This window comes from Canis lupus, chromosome 2, assembly GCF_003254725.2.
Source record: "Canis lupus dingo isolate Sandy chromosome 2, ASM325472v2, whole genome shotgun sequence".
Classification (NCBI taxonomy): domain Eukaryota; kingdom Metazoa; phylum Chordata; class Mammalia; order Carnivora; family Canidae; genus Canis; species Canis lupus.
Window position 1 is genome coordinate 41,237,609 of NC_064244.1, and position 14,161 is coordinate 41,251,769.

The 14,161-nt window shown below is 37.6% G+C and overlaps 1 protein-coding gene across 2 annotated transcripts in view; it reads right to left on the reverse strand.

The window, feature by feature from the left end:
• DHX29 (DExH-box helicase 29) overlaps positions 1-14,161 on the reverse strand; it is a 48,509-nt gene that overhangs the window by 12,775 nt on the left and 21,573 nt on the right. For both annotated transcript variants that reach the window (XR_004813975.2, XM_025448000.3), the window contains exons 11-18: positions 13,282-13,890; positions 11,320-11,463; positions 6,399-6,575; positions 5,621-5,761; positions 3,721-3,865; positions 3,469-3,586; positions 2,792-2,876; positions 811-899 (exon numbers count right to left, since the gene is read on the reverse strand). Coding sequence is in view for 1 of the 2 variants with exons in the window: in XM_025448000.3 (XP_025303785.1) it covers positions 811-899; positions 2,792-2,876; positions 3,469-3,586; positions 3,721-3,865; positions 5,621-5,761; positions 6,399-6,575; positions 11,320-11,463; positions 13,282-13,890 (1,508 nt within the window). In the remaining variant the exon portion in view is untranslated. The remainder of the gene's footprint in view (positions 1-810; positions 900-2,791; positions 2,877-3,468; positions 3,587-3,720; positions 3,866-5,620; positions 5,762-6,398; positions 6,576-11,319; positions 11,464-13,281; positions 13,891-14,161) is intronic.

Here is a 14,161-nt window from a genome sequence, read left to right on the forward strand (position 1 = left end):
GAAGCAGGCTCCATCCGGGAGCCCGATGTGGGATTCGATCCTGGGTCTCCAGGATCGCGCCCTGGGCCAAAGGCAGGCGCCAAACCGCTGCGCCACCCAGGGATCCCATCCCAAATTAATCTGACCATGGAAGGTGTTTTAATGAAATGCCTATCAATTATGCAACAAGATTTCTTTGAAAGAGTTTAATGCCTCTTAGCAGTCATATGCATTGCCAATATTGCTAAAGTTTCCCAATACAGGGAGAGACTACCAAGGTGGTCCTGTCTGTTTTTGCAATACAAACATTAAAATACAAACATTACTATTTATAAAATAGTAATCTTTTTATTAAGATTCAGGTAAGATTACCTATAAAGTGCCAATTACTATACCAGATACTTTCAATTATGAAAAATACTCATTTTCTCCATTTACATGAGGGGATTGATGATTATACTTACTGGTCTTATTATCACTTACTCAACATTATAGATCAGAGATTTAAATCCAATTTTTATTCCAAAACCCATATACTTTGTTATAATCTCATAAATAATGTTTTTATAAATATATTTTACAAATTTACAAAAAATTATGTTCTGAAAACTTTTTCAGAGCAGTTTTCTACAAGTGAGTGGTACACTGGCATTACTTATGGGAAAACTCATGACAGGAAACTTGACATTTACTCATGGTTATTCTGAAGTTTCTTAACAGTTTCTCTGAGACTTTTTATTTTGAATAGAATTAGAACTTTTGGGATTTTCCCCCTATGATTCTATGATTTCTCCTAAGAATACAAGAACCTCAAACCCTTTTCAAACTTACTTATTTTCTTTTGTTCTTCCGGTATCAATTACAAATACAACATCTGGAATAGTGATACCTGTCTCTGCGATATTTGTTGCTAAAACAATCTGAAAATAAAAAGCCAAAAGATTTAGCTAACAACTTTCAACAGCGTCCCATCATTTAAACTTTAGTTTGAGCTGATGAATTTTAAAAAGTGAATTTCAAAATTATTTACAAAAATTCACCATCTATTTGCTATTACTGGGTAATTTTAACTTGTTATAGTTTTCATCACCTTAGCCTGCCAGTTATAGATTTTTACTTTTTTTGTTTTATAGATTTTATTTATCCATGAGAGACACAGAGAGAGAGAGAGAGGGAGAGGCAGAGACACAGGTGGAGGGAGAAGCAGGCTCCATGCAGGGAGCCCAACATGGGACTCAATCCCGGGTCTCCAGGATCAGGCTCTGGGCCAAAGGTGGCACTAAAACTCTGAGCCACCCGGGCTGCCCCAGATTTTTATTCTAACAAAAATACTGTTCTCCTAATTCTAGTCAGTCATCTTAAAAATGAACTAAGAAGCCTGGGTCAGAGAACAGAGACAGCTCAGCACAACCATTCACAATTACTGGGAAAACAATAGTACATCAGTAAGATAGAAGTGCTTTGGTGCCCTGGCTCTGCTACTTACTAGCTTTGTGACCTCAGCCAAGTCATTTTACTTCAGGTGACTTCAGATACTTCTATTGTAACTTAGGAGGTAGAAATAGATGATTTCTTAGATCCATTTCTAGTTCTAAAATTCTTAATGGTGGTGGCTGAATACTACAGTCTTTTCATTTTCTGTTGAGTCCTTGGAAGTAAAATATTTAGGAAATTCTCCATCAAATGTTCACTTGTGTATTGCTCCATCTCAACTCTGTATTTCAGTAGTGAATACTTGTTTTATTCATTTGACCAAGGAAATAATAATCCGGGTTCTAAGACTTAGATGGGACCTAGTGTTCTTTCTACCTCAGTATTCCTTTTTTTTTTTTTTTTTTTTTTTAAAGAGGTAGAACTCTTTTCTTTAAACTACATCTTAGGGGAAGCCCAAATGTTACAAATCAGAGCAGTGTGAGAACCCAGGCTCTACACTGTGCTCTTTTATCCCCTTCAAAACTCCTGAACTCTTCTTGAGAAACTCTCTGCCAAGCATCTCTTCACTCGGAATCTTGAACAGAGGAGACCATGAAAATACTGAGACTGTTTAATCAGGGATGAATAGCCTAGAGAACAACAAAGAATCCTCACAGAATTTACATAGCTCTTGAGCTCCAACATCTTCATGAAAAGGATGGGAAAAGTAGTGATTCTTCTTTTCACAAGCAAAATGCATGCCACATTTTTAAACTGTCATTCCCCTAAAAGCCTTGTATCTTTTTTTTTAAAGATTTTATTTATTATTCATGAGACAGAGAGAGAGAGGCAGAGACACAGGCAGAAGGAGAAGCAGGCTCCATGCAGGGAGCCTGACGTGGGACTCGATCCCGGGTCTCCAGGATCATGCCCTGGGCTGAAGGCAGTGCTAAACCGCTGAGCCACCTGGGCTACCCAAGCCTTATATCTTTAATAATGCATAATATAAATAATCAAATACTTAAATTTCACTATTAGTTTCGTTTCTGATTATGTTAATCTACAGAGCATCTGGAGTCTGCCATGCACTCTAAGGCACTTAATAACATTTTAATAACTGTCTTTGATGTTAAAGAGTTGTAACTTTTTTTTTTTTTTTTTTAAGATTTTCTTTATTTATTCGTGAGAGACACAGAGAGAGAGGCAGAGACACAGGCAGAGGGAGAAGCAGGCTCTATGCAGGGAGCCCGATGCGGGACTCGATCCCGGGTCTCCAGGACCACGCCCTGGGCCGAGGGCAGGCGCTCAACTGCTGTGCCACATAGGCATCCCTAAAGAGTCGTAATATTTTCACAAAATATTCTCAGATCACACATAAATTTGCTGCACTGAATTTTACCTTCCTGACTCCAGGAGGAGGAAGTGTGAATGCTGCAGCTTGATCTTGAGTTGAAAGAATAGAATGCAGAGCTATCACTTTATATCTGAAAGTTAAAATCATAGTTCTTAGCAAGAGTTTCTCTTTAGAAGACACTGCAAAGAATAACAAAATTTATTTGCAAATAGCAATTAAAAATTTTTTTATTATGAAAAATTTTAAACACAAAAGCTCTGAAAACGATACAATGAAACCACATATACTCATCAAAGAAAAAATACTTAAGACGAATTTATATGGAATATAGGGTTTAAAGAATTTTTAAAAATCTGCTTGGATATGATAACAGTGACAGCAGTAATGAACTGTATCAGGACAAATATACTAAACAGCCACTTCCATATGTCTGGATGATAAAATGCAACCTGTAAGGGTTTGGCGCTGTCCACTGGGTTGGGGAGGGGAGTCACCATCTTATTCTCAACCACAGGATTCCCTCTGCTTACTCATATTAAGAACACAGAACAAAAGCAGAATACCTAAAATTTTTAGTACATTAAGTGCTAGAATAGAAATGTAAATAATTTACTTCACTTTGGATAAAGGTAAAAAACTGAAAATTCTGATCAAGAGTTTTAATAAATAAAACATTTTTTGATTTTAAAACTACTTAGAATATAATGAAGATTTGTAGTTACCGTTCAGAAAAAAATCTTCTGTCAGTTGACAAGAGATCATATAACTGCTGAATATGTGCAAGTCCTGGTAAAAAGATCAACACTGCTCCTTCAATATTTCTGAACTGGGGACTTCTGTCTGGAATTTTTAAAGAGAAAACAAAATTCAACATAAGAAAAGTAAGGGATAGCATGTAACACGCTAATAAAACATCATCACTTAGCAGAAGTTTCATCAAAACAAAGGGAGTCAAATTAGAAAAAGATATATACCTAAATATATAAGAAGTTCCAAAATGAGATCAAGGTTGATTTTATGAGGATTCATGTAGAGAATAGCATGCTGGGTGCGGTTGCTATACTTTTGGTAAAATGGATTTAAATCAGCACTTGATCCAGTATTAACTGGTATATATTCCTATAAGAAATACAATCAGAAAAAAGTGAACAGAAATATTAAGTATTTTTATAAAACAAGGAAAAAAGGAGGTATTTGCAGTCCTTTAAAACTATTTCATTTCACTCAACCTTCTTAAGTATAGCAAAACTTTTAATCTTGTCATGCATATACTAAAGTAAAGAAGAGCTAAGAAGGGCACCCAGGTGGCTCAGTGGTTGAGCATCTGCCTTTGGCTCATAGGGTGATCCCAGAGTCCTGCCTCAAGTCCTCCCCATGAAGAGCCTGCTTCTGCCTCTGCCTAGGTCTCTGCCTCTCTGTTTCTCATGAATAAATAAATATTAAAACAAAAATAAAAACAGAACACTGTACACATCATTCTGTGGCAACTAAGGAGCAGGCCAGGAGAGGTCATAGGTTACTATGGAGGGGGATAGAGGGCACGGGGTGGGGGAGGGGAGAGGAGAATTTTATGTAGGTTCCATGCCTAGCACGGAGCCTGACTTCAGGCTCGATCTCATGACCTTGAGATCATGACCTGAGCCAAAACCAAGAGTCAGACACTGAACCAACTGAGCCACCCAGGTGTCCCCATAATAACTAACTAACTTACTTCATTCATTCATTCATTCATTCATTCATTCATTCATGAGACAAAAAGAGAGATGCAGAGACCTAGGCAGAGGGAGAAGCAGGCTCCATGCAGAGAGCCCAATGTGGGACTCGATGCCAGGACCACGGGATCATGACTTGAGCCAAAGGCAGATGCTCAACCACTGAGCCACCTAGGTGTCCCCTCATAATAACTTTAATAAGCAGTTTATATCTGCCTCATTCCTATTAGATTCTCCTTTGGTTGCTGAATTTCAATTATCTCTTTTGAAATACCTTTATATTCTGAAGTCCTTTAGTTTCTATTTGCTATCTCTGGAATATTAGGGAAAGATTTTAGTTTTTGCTTTCTGGATTTATCTCCTTAATGAGAAGATAAAGTAACTTCGTGTATCCATCATATTGGATATAAGCACAAAATCTCATTGATACAATAAAAATACTAGATATAGTACCACTAGCTAAGATGGAGGATAATTTAGCTTTTATGACAGTTCTAAAAATAAACATGTCATTGAAACTAATTCTCTAGGAAGAAGTGTGCTTGCTCTAGACAGCCTCACTATATGGTCAAGGCTGGCTCATACCAGGACAGAAGTTGCTGAGAAAACAAATGGCAAACAACAATCTAGATTTTGGGCCTCCCCAACTCAATACCTGAGGTGTTGAGATTAAAATAAAATAATAACAAATTTACTCCTAAATAATTAATCATTGCTATAAAACAATAAAAGTTGCCTCTTATTTACATGGCCCTTGATTATTTATGTCTTTTTTTTTTTTTAAAGATTTATTTATTTATTCATGAGAGATACAGGTAGAAAGGCAGAGACATAGGCAGAGGGAGAAGCAGCCTCCTCATAGGGAGCCCGATATGGGACTCGATCCTGGGATCACGATCTGAGCCAAAGGCAGACGCTCAACCACTGAGCCACCCAGGCATCCCTATTTATGTCTATCTATATGGCCAAAATAGTGTAAGAAGATAAGAATATCATAAACCAAAGATTAAAGAAATGACCTTTAAAATTTGCTCAAAATTCTATCTCTTTTCTACCAAAATATACACAAATCCACTGTGCCAGCCATATGATTTCAAACCTCTCAAAGAAGGTTTGCCCTGGGTATCACTATCAGATGTCTTTGAAATTGTTTTCTTTTTACCTGATGCTTTTTTATTCCCCCTGCTTTGCTTGTAACATTAATGGTAATTTCTTCCTCTTCCTCCAGAAATTTCTGACAGTATTCTGAATCCTTCTCCAGTACAAAGCCCGTTTCTTCTACTATATCTTCAAGATGGAAAACCTACATAGATTAAGGCATATAAATGGTGAACTCAAATTCATTTCAGTAAACACTATTTTAAAGAGAATAAGGGGATCTTACCTTTTGAATGTTACCAAATGTTAATTTATAATATTATGAGGAAATTCTTCTTTCTACATTATTTGCGAATAGAAAACTTAGCTGGTAAGAAATGAATTTGTCCCTAGAAGTCTCAGGACAAATTACATCATAGTATGTATTTTTTATTTGTGAAAACTAATTAAGAAAGCAGTCTTTATAAGCTGAACCCAAAGGACAAATATTATGAAAAGAGGCAGAAAAGCAGCTTCAATAACAAGCCTAAATTTGAGAGGTTGGGCGCAAAAGGAGTTCCTTATTGCCAGGCAGCCACCCTCAACCTGGAAATAATGGTTTTGATATGGAAATGTTTTATGTTCTGTACTTCTTGGGTACATCTTTCAGCAGACTCCTTCCTTCCAGGCCATCCACCCTCAATCCAGGCAGCACCAGCCATCTGATTCCCAAGCCATCTCCAAGTCCTCTCCTGACTTGCAATACTGCAGGACTAGGTATGGCTACTAGGCCTATCTTCTGGGGGAAATTCCCTGGTAGGAATGTAGCTTGTATTGATATACTCATTATAAAGAAAACTTACCTCAACAGGATAGCTTCTTCCTGAAATTCTGAGAATAGGGCAGTGTGTGAAATACGTAGAAAACTTTTCACTGTCTACAGTGGCACTCATTAGAATCAAGTGTAGATCAGAGCGTTTCTGTAAAATTTCCTTCAAGATAATTAGTAAGAAGTCTGACTGGACACTTCTTTCATGAACCTAGTATACATGGAACAAAAAAATTAATTACATATAAGGTCTATTAAGAGGCCAAAATAATCACTCAAATAAAATTGGTTGGTAAGATTAGGTTATCTCCTAAATTTCCCTTAGAAGCAAAGCCAGGGGCAGCCCGGGGGGGCTCAGGGGTTTAGCGCCACCTTCAGCCCAGGGCGTGATCCTGGAGACCCAGGACTGAGTCCCACATCAGGCTCCCTGCATGGAGCCTGCTTCTCCCTCGGCCTGTGTCTCTCCCTCTCTCTCTGTCTCTCTGTCACTCATGAATAAACAAATAAAATATTAAAAAAAAAAAAAAAAAAAGAAGCAAAGCCAGGGTGACTCCTAAAGTTCTGCCACTAATCTCAAACTGTACTATCATCATTATCACAGGACAGATGCACTATATAGAAAAAGGGGGGTTGGTTAATAGGGATCTAGCAGGGTCTCAATGAATTGTCTAAGAAAAATGGTTTTTAATGCCCTTCTGGCACACACATTTAGGGAAGAACTGATGTGGTATATAGAACTCCCTATCTTCTGAATGTAACTATCTTCCAACTTTGTATATCCTGACTTATTTCTACCACATTTTTATTCTGTAGGATTTAGGGCAGCATACAAATATTAAGTATATCAAGATAACAAACTAAAACAGGTTTTATCATTCATTTGTTTGTAAGGGAGGCAGTAGTGGGTAAGTGTTCAGGTTCTGGAACCAACTGCTTGGGTTCAACTCTTCCTGGCCACTTACAGTATGAATTTAAGAATGTTAAATATTTCTGGGTCTATTTCTTATTCTATAAAACAAGAATACCAAATATAAACTTTGCAGAGTGATTTTAACAGTCCAATGACAATGCAAAGCCCTTAGAACAGAGCCCAACAAATAGTAAGTACTTAGTATTGTGCTAGATGCTGGGGCTGTAAAAATGACCAAGACAGTTCTCTCCATTTCAGTTTATAATCCGTATACTGTACAGTATGGTTTTAAATTTACATATGAAGGGTAGTTAATTCAGGAGGTCAGGAAATATACTAGGAGAAATTGCCATCAATGCTAAGAACAGAAGGCTGAGTTTGAAAAAAAGGATGGAGGAGGAACAGGAGGCAAAAGGGCGAGGAAGTGGTCATGTATAAAATCATGTAAAGGGGTGCCTGGGTGGCTCAGTGGTTGAACATCTGCCTTTGGCTCAGGTCGTGATCCCGGGGTCCTGGGATCAAGTTCCGCATTGGGCTCCCTATAGGGAGACTGCTTGTCCCTCTGCCTATGTCTCTGCTTCTGTGTGTCTCTCATGAATAAATAAAATCTTTTTTTTTTAAATAAATAAAATCTTAAAAAATCATGGTAAAGAGAGGAATCACAATACATTTCAGGGACTGGAAAAACAAACATAATACCTTCAGCATGGGACAGGGCAAGAGATAAAGCAGGTGAAGTACTCGGTAAATTGCTGTGTAAAACCCCATGACTTTGCCCTAATGAGCTGGGGCAGTGACAAAAACATTTTAGGGGCACCTGGCTGCCTCAGTCAGAGGAGCATGCAACTTTTGATCTCAAGAGTTTTGAGTTCAAGCCCATATTGGGCATAAAGACTAGAGATTACTTAAAATATTTATTTTTTTTTTTTAAAAGATTTTATTTATTCATGAGAGACACAGAGAGACAGAGAGAGAGGCAGAGACACAGGCAGAGGGAGAAGCAGGCTCCATTTAGGGAGCCTGACGTGGGACTCGATCCCGGGTCTCCAGGATCACGCCCTGGGCTGCAGGCGGCACTAAACCGCTGCGCCACTGGGGCTGCCCTACTTAAGATCTTTAAAATAAACTTTTTAAAGCAGGGGAATTATGTGGTCTGAGATTTTTTGTAAAAAAGATAAGTGGCAGGGTGCCTGGGTGGTCAGTTAAGTGTCTTTCGGCTCAGGTCGTGATCTTAGGGTCCTGAGATCAGCTCAGAATGGGGGTCTGTGCTCAGTCAGGAGTCTGCTTCTGCCTCTTCCTCTGCCCCTCTCCACTGCTTGTGTACTCTAATAATAAAATCTTTTAAAAAAAGAGAATGGACTATAATGTGGAGAATGCAATGGAGAACAAAACAGAAAGGAAGTTTAATTAGAGGTTTTTGAATACTTAAAAAATAGCCTCTATAAGGGCAATACTAGTTGAATATGGAGAAATATGAATGAATTTAAGAAAAGGAGAATCGACAGGACTAGGTGACTGGATTTATGGGATGTGGGAGAAAGACAGACGAATCCTAGGTATTCTTACTTGGGTGGTTTGACCAGGATCAGTAAATCAGACTGCTAATATTAAACTATGAAGGAATACCTTCCTGAAGTTGGTCTGGTTTTTAAATTAAAGTTTACCCTAAGGCAAGAATATATAATGGGGAAAAGACAGTCTTTTCAATAATAATGTTGGGAACTGGACTAGTTTCTACATCATACACAGAATAAACTCAAAATGGATTAAAGTTCTAAATGTGAGATGATAAAACTCCTAAAAGAAACATAGGCAGTAATCTCATGGACACTGGCCTTAGCAATATTTTTATGGATGATGTCTCTTCAGGTAAGGGAAATAAAAGCAAAAATAAACTACTGGAACTATAACAAAATAAAAAGCTTTCGCACAGTGAAAAAAGCCATCAATAAAACAAAAAGTTGACCTAGTGAATGGGAGAAAATATCTGCAAATCATATATCCAGTAAAGGGTTAATATCCAAAATATATAAAGAACTTACAGTATTCCACACCAAAAAACCAAAATTTAAAAATGGAGGATGTGAATAGACCTTTTTTCAAATAAGACATACAAATGGCCAACAGACACATGAAAAGATGCTCAACATCACTAATCATCAAGGAAATACAAATCAAAATCACAACAAGCTATCACCTCACACCTGTCAGAATGGCTAGAATTAAAAACATAAGAGTTAAAAATCTTAAAAAAAAAAAAAGGAAAAAAAAAAAGGAAAAAGTTAAATACATTATGGGACATCCAAATTATGTACTATATAGCTATTAAAATTGTGTTTTTGTAGATGAATGATGTGAAAAAAATTTTTTTTTTTAAAGATTTTATTTATTCATGAGAGACACAGAGAGAGAAGCAGAGACACAGAGGGAAAAGCAGGCTCCCTGCTGGGAGCCCAATGTGGGACTTGATCCCAGGACCCAGGATCATGTCCTGAGCTGAAGGCAGATGCGCAACCACTGAGCCACCCAGGTGTCCTAAATGATGTGAATAAAATTTAAAACATACATACAAAATACATATGCATAAAATATGCAAATTAAATGTTAACATTGATCTTTTTTCGAGGTTATGAGATTAAAAATTTTCACTTTCATTTTTGTAACTTTCTATGTTTGTACTATTTTCTAACCAAATGGGGAAAATTATCCAATAATCTATATGTATTCTATTAATTAAAAATCAGTGAGTGAACTTTTACTACTACCTTCTGAACTTGGTGAATTAACAGACTCAAAAAACTTTATATCAGGAAAAAATATTTAAATATTTCTTGAAGAAGGGAAATGCTATATATCTTATTTCTTGATAAAAATAATTTTTTTTAAAGATCTTATTTATTCATGAGACACACACAGAGAGAGAGGCAGAGACATAGGCAGAGGGAGAAGCAGGCTCCTCGCAGAGAGCCTGATGTGGGACTCGATCCCAGGATCATGCCCTGAGCCAAAGGCAGAGATGCTCAACCGCTGAGCCACCTTGACAAACTTACGTACAAAGCTAATCAGTTTACATATGCTAGGCTACTGTGCCATTTAAAATAATTCCCATGGGAAACTTTTCTATTTAAATTTTCAATTTGTGCATTCAAATTTGATTCAGGGAGGGATAAATCTAGAGAGAAAGTGAAGAGTTCTCTCTTTTTTTTAAGAATCAAAATCCTTTAACAACTAAATGTAGTTGAGAATCAGTGTACTGGTTAGACCACAGACTGTAGCCAGATAGCCTCGGTTTGAACTCCCAGTTTCAGAACTAACTGGCTTTGTGAACTTATACAAGGTATTATAACATCTCTGTGCCTCAGTTTGACAACTGTCAAACAGAGGTAAGAATATATACTTCACTGGAGTGCATGAGGATTAAATAAATTTATATATATAAAACCAGAATAGCATCTAGCATATTGTAAATGTCATATATATATATATATGTTTATTTTTTTTAAGACTTTATTCATGAGAGACAGAGAGAGAAAGAGAGAGAGGCAGAGACACAGGCAGAGAGAGAAGCAGGCTCCATGCAGGGAGCCCGATGTGGCACTTGATCCCATCACACCCTGGGCCCAAGGCAGGCACTAAACCACTAAGCCACCCAGGGATCCCTGTCATATGGTATTAAATCAGTTAACATGAGACACATTTGCTAGAGGAAATTAAATAATTATGTTAAGCGTCTGGTATTTAAGATGAAGAAAATGTTAGCTAGTATTAGAAATAGCATTTTTTATGTTTTTAATTATTTTATTTACTATTTATTTGACAGAGAGCAATTGAGCGTGTGCACAAGCAGGCAGAGCAGCATGCAGAGGGAGAGAGAGAAGCGAGTTCCTGCTGAACAAAGAACCTGCCACAGGGCTTGATCCCAGGACACTGCATGACCTGAGCTAAAGGCAGATGCTTAACTGACTGAGCCACCCAGATGCCCTGAAATTGCATCTTTTTAATATGAAATTGTTTTGAATTTATCTCAACTTTAGAATATACTCACCTCATCCACAATAACATGAGATACATTAGTTAGGAGACCATCTTCTTGAAGTTTCCTTAGCAAAACCCCTGTTGTACAATACAGTAACCTTGTAGATTCACTAGCTCGAGATTCCATCCGGATCTGATATCCACACAAAGAATTCTGAAGGGAGAACACAAGGTTAAGATTAGATTCTCACAAGTGATCTGGGAAACAAGCACTAAGAAATGTAGCACAGGTGCTAATCCTAGGAGCATCTTAAGTAAATCCATCTATTAAGATTTTATTTATTTATTCATGAAAGACAGAGGGAGAGAGAGAGAGAGAGAGAGAGAGAGAAAGAGAGAAAGAGAGAGAGGCAGAGACACAGGCAGAGGGAGAAGCAGGCTCCACGCCGGGAGCTCGATGCAGGACTCAATCACAGAATCCTGGGATCATGCCCTGAGCCAAAGGCAGATGCTCAACCACTGAGCCACCCAGAAGTCCCTGTTTTGCTAATTTTAAACAAGAAATACTTTTGTTCTTTCAAAGTCTTGAGATAAAAGTTGTTCACCCACTTTGGATACCATCCATGTTATCCTATTCTTTTCGTATTTTTTATGGGGGGAGGGGCAAAGGATCAGGGAGAGACACAGAATGTCAAGCCAACTTTCTGCTGAGCACAGAGCCTGATGTGGGGCTCAGTCTCACAACCTCAAGATCATGACCTGAGCTGAAACCAAGAGCTGGACCCTTAACCAATTGAGCCACCCAGGTGCCAACATTATTCTTTCTAATTCAATTACCTTGGAACAAAATATTGAAGCAATCAGAGCAAAAATTTAGAGCAGTTCCTGAAATTTTCTAACAAGATTTCATAAAAGCTGTCACCATTAGTTGGTATTGTATCAGTGTTGGGATCCCTGGGTGGCGCAGCGGTTTGGCGCCTGCCTTTGGCCCAGGGCGCGATCCTGGAGACCCGGGATCGAATCCCACATCAGGCTCCCGGTGCATGGAGCCTGCTTCTCCCTCTGCCTATGTCTCTGCCTCTCTCTCTCTCTGTCTCTCTGTGACTATCATAAATAAATAAAAATTAAAAAAAAAAAAAATTAAAAAAAAAAAAAATTTAATGTATCAGTGTTGCCTGATGGGAATCTTTAAGTTCCTTCTATTCCCACCACATTTAGTTTTCTTTTCAGTCATTCTTTTATTTGCTATGTGTGTACATGTCTGTAATCTTCTTAACGTGAGTTCCTTATAAGATAGAAACTATCTCTTTTCCTCTTATATTCCATGAGAGAAACCCAGACCATCTATTACATAAAACATTTTTAATAAAGGGGTACCTGTCTTAAAGACAGAGGCAAAAATGTTAAAAGACCAACATCTCCAGAAAGAATGAGGACTTGGAATTCATCGTCATTGGTTCTAAGCAATTTATTATTTCTATATTTTGCAGTCATTCTGATTAAGGTTTGGCTAGTTTTGGGTATGCTTATGTGGCAAAATGCACAAGAGATATTTAAGTATCTTTTCCTTTTTTTTAAAATAAAGGGCTTGAGAACAGTCTAGTTTTTTCTTCTATATTGTTTTTTCCTTCTGTTTACTAAAAAGAATTAATGAAAATCAGGACTACATTCCACAGAAAAGATCTGCAGGACTTTGAGATTTATGATACTACAGTCAAATGTCTATTTGTCTATATTCTTTGTTCTCCTTAGCAGGTAACATATTTGAATATTCAGCTATTAAAGTGGATATATTTTTTTCCTTGATATGAGAATTTTAATGACCAAAATACTAACAACCCTTTTACTATGAAGGAGGGTGACACAACACCCTTTAATGACATCTATCAAAGAAAACAGGAAAAGTGCCTGAGATCAGCTACTTCACAACCAGTAAGTCACAACTCTTATGTGGGACAGGTTCCATTTGGATCCCAAGAGCAAAGGTGACATGAGTAATGTCATCACTCACTCTAGTTGAACAACATCTTACCCTTCCTCCAGGTCCATTTTCACAGCCCAACTCGTCACATACTCTTGTGGCTAAACTCACTGCTGAGATTCTTCGGGGCTGGGTGCAGACAATGTTACACTTACTTGTTCCCCACTCATTTAGAAGCAAATCTTCCAATAGGAAATGAGGTACTTGAGTACTTTTGCCACTCCCTGTTTCACCTGCTACAACCACTACCCGGTGCCTTTTAAGAGTTTCAACAATCGAATTCCTATGTTTGAACACAGGTAACTGTTGCCTTTCCTTTAGAAGTCTCTGGTATTTTGGTGTGCTTTGCAACTTTCTAAACAGGTTTCTAACAGGTTCTAAATCTTCTGCTTTTTCTGATTCCAAGGACAGTGCAGAAAAATCTTCATCAGAAACTAAATTTTCCCAAGATTCCTCAGGATCTTCAGAGTTTTCTCTCTTATTTTCAGAATGCTGTTGCTGCTGTTGCTGCTGCTGTTTCAATTTGTTCAGAAGTTTGGCAATAAAGAGATCACGTGGTTTATTGGTTTCCATTTTATTTAATTCTTCCTTTTTCTTTTCTGCATCACTCCACTCTAGCCAAACATCTCGGTAAGTGGGAGGAAGTAACTGATGTACTGACTATAACAGAAAAAAAGCAGCAGTATGTTATTTTTACTAACTACTGGATACCAAAATTCAATAGGCTAGAACTTAGTCTTCCTTTTAAAATGTAATTTGTCTCTTAAACTAGTAAGTCATTACTCCAATATAAGATGCACATGCTTATTATATGCAAATTTATAAACAGCCTATCATATTCAGGCTTCTAGACTTACCAGCTCTGTGATCTTGGGCAAATAACCTCTCTGTCTCAGTTTCTACATTTGTAAAATGGGGGCTAGTATCTCCT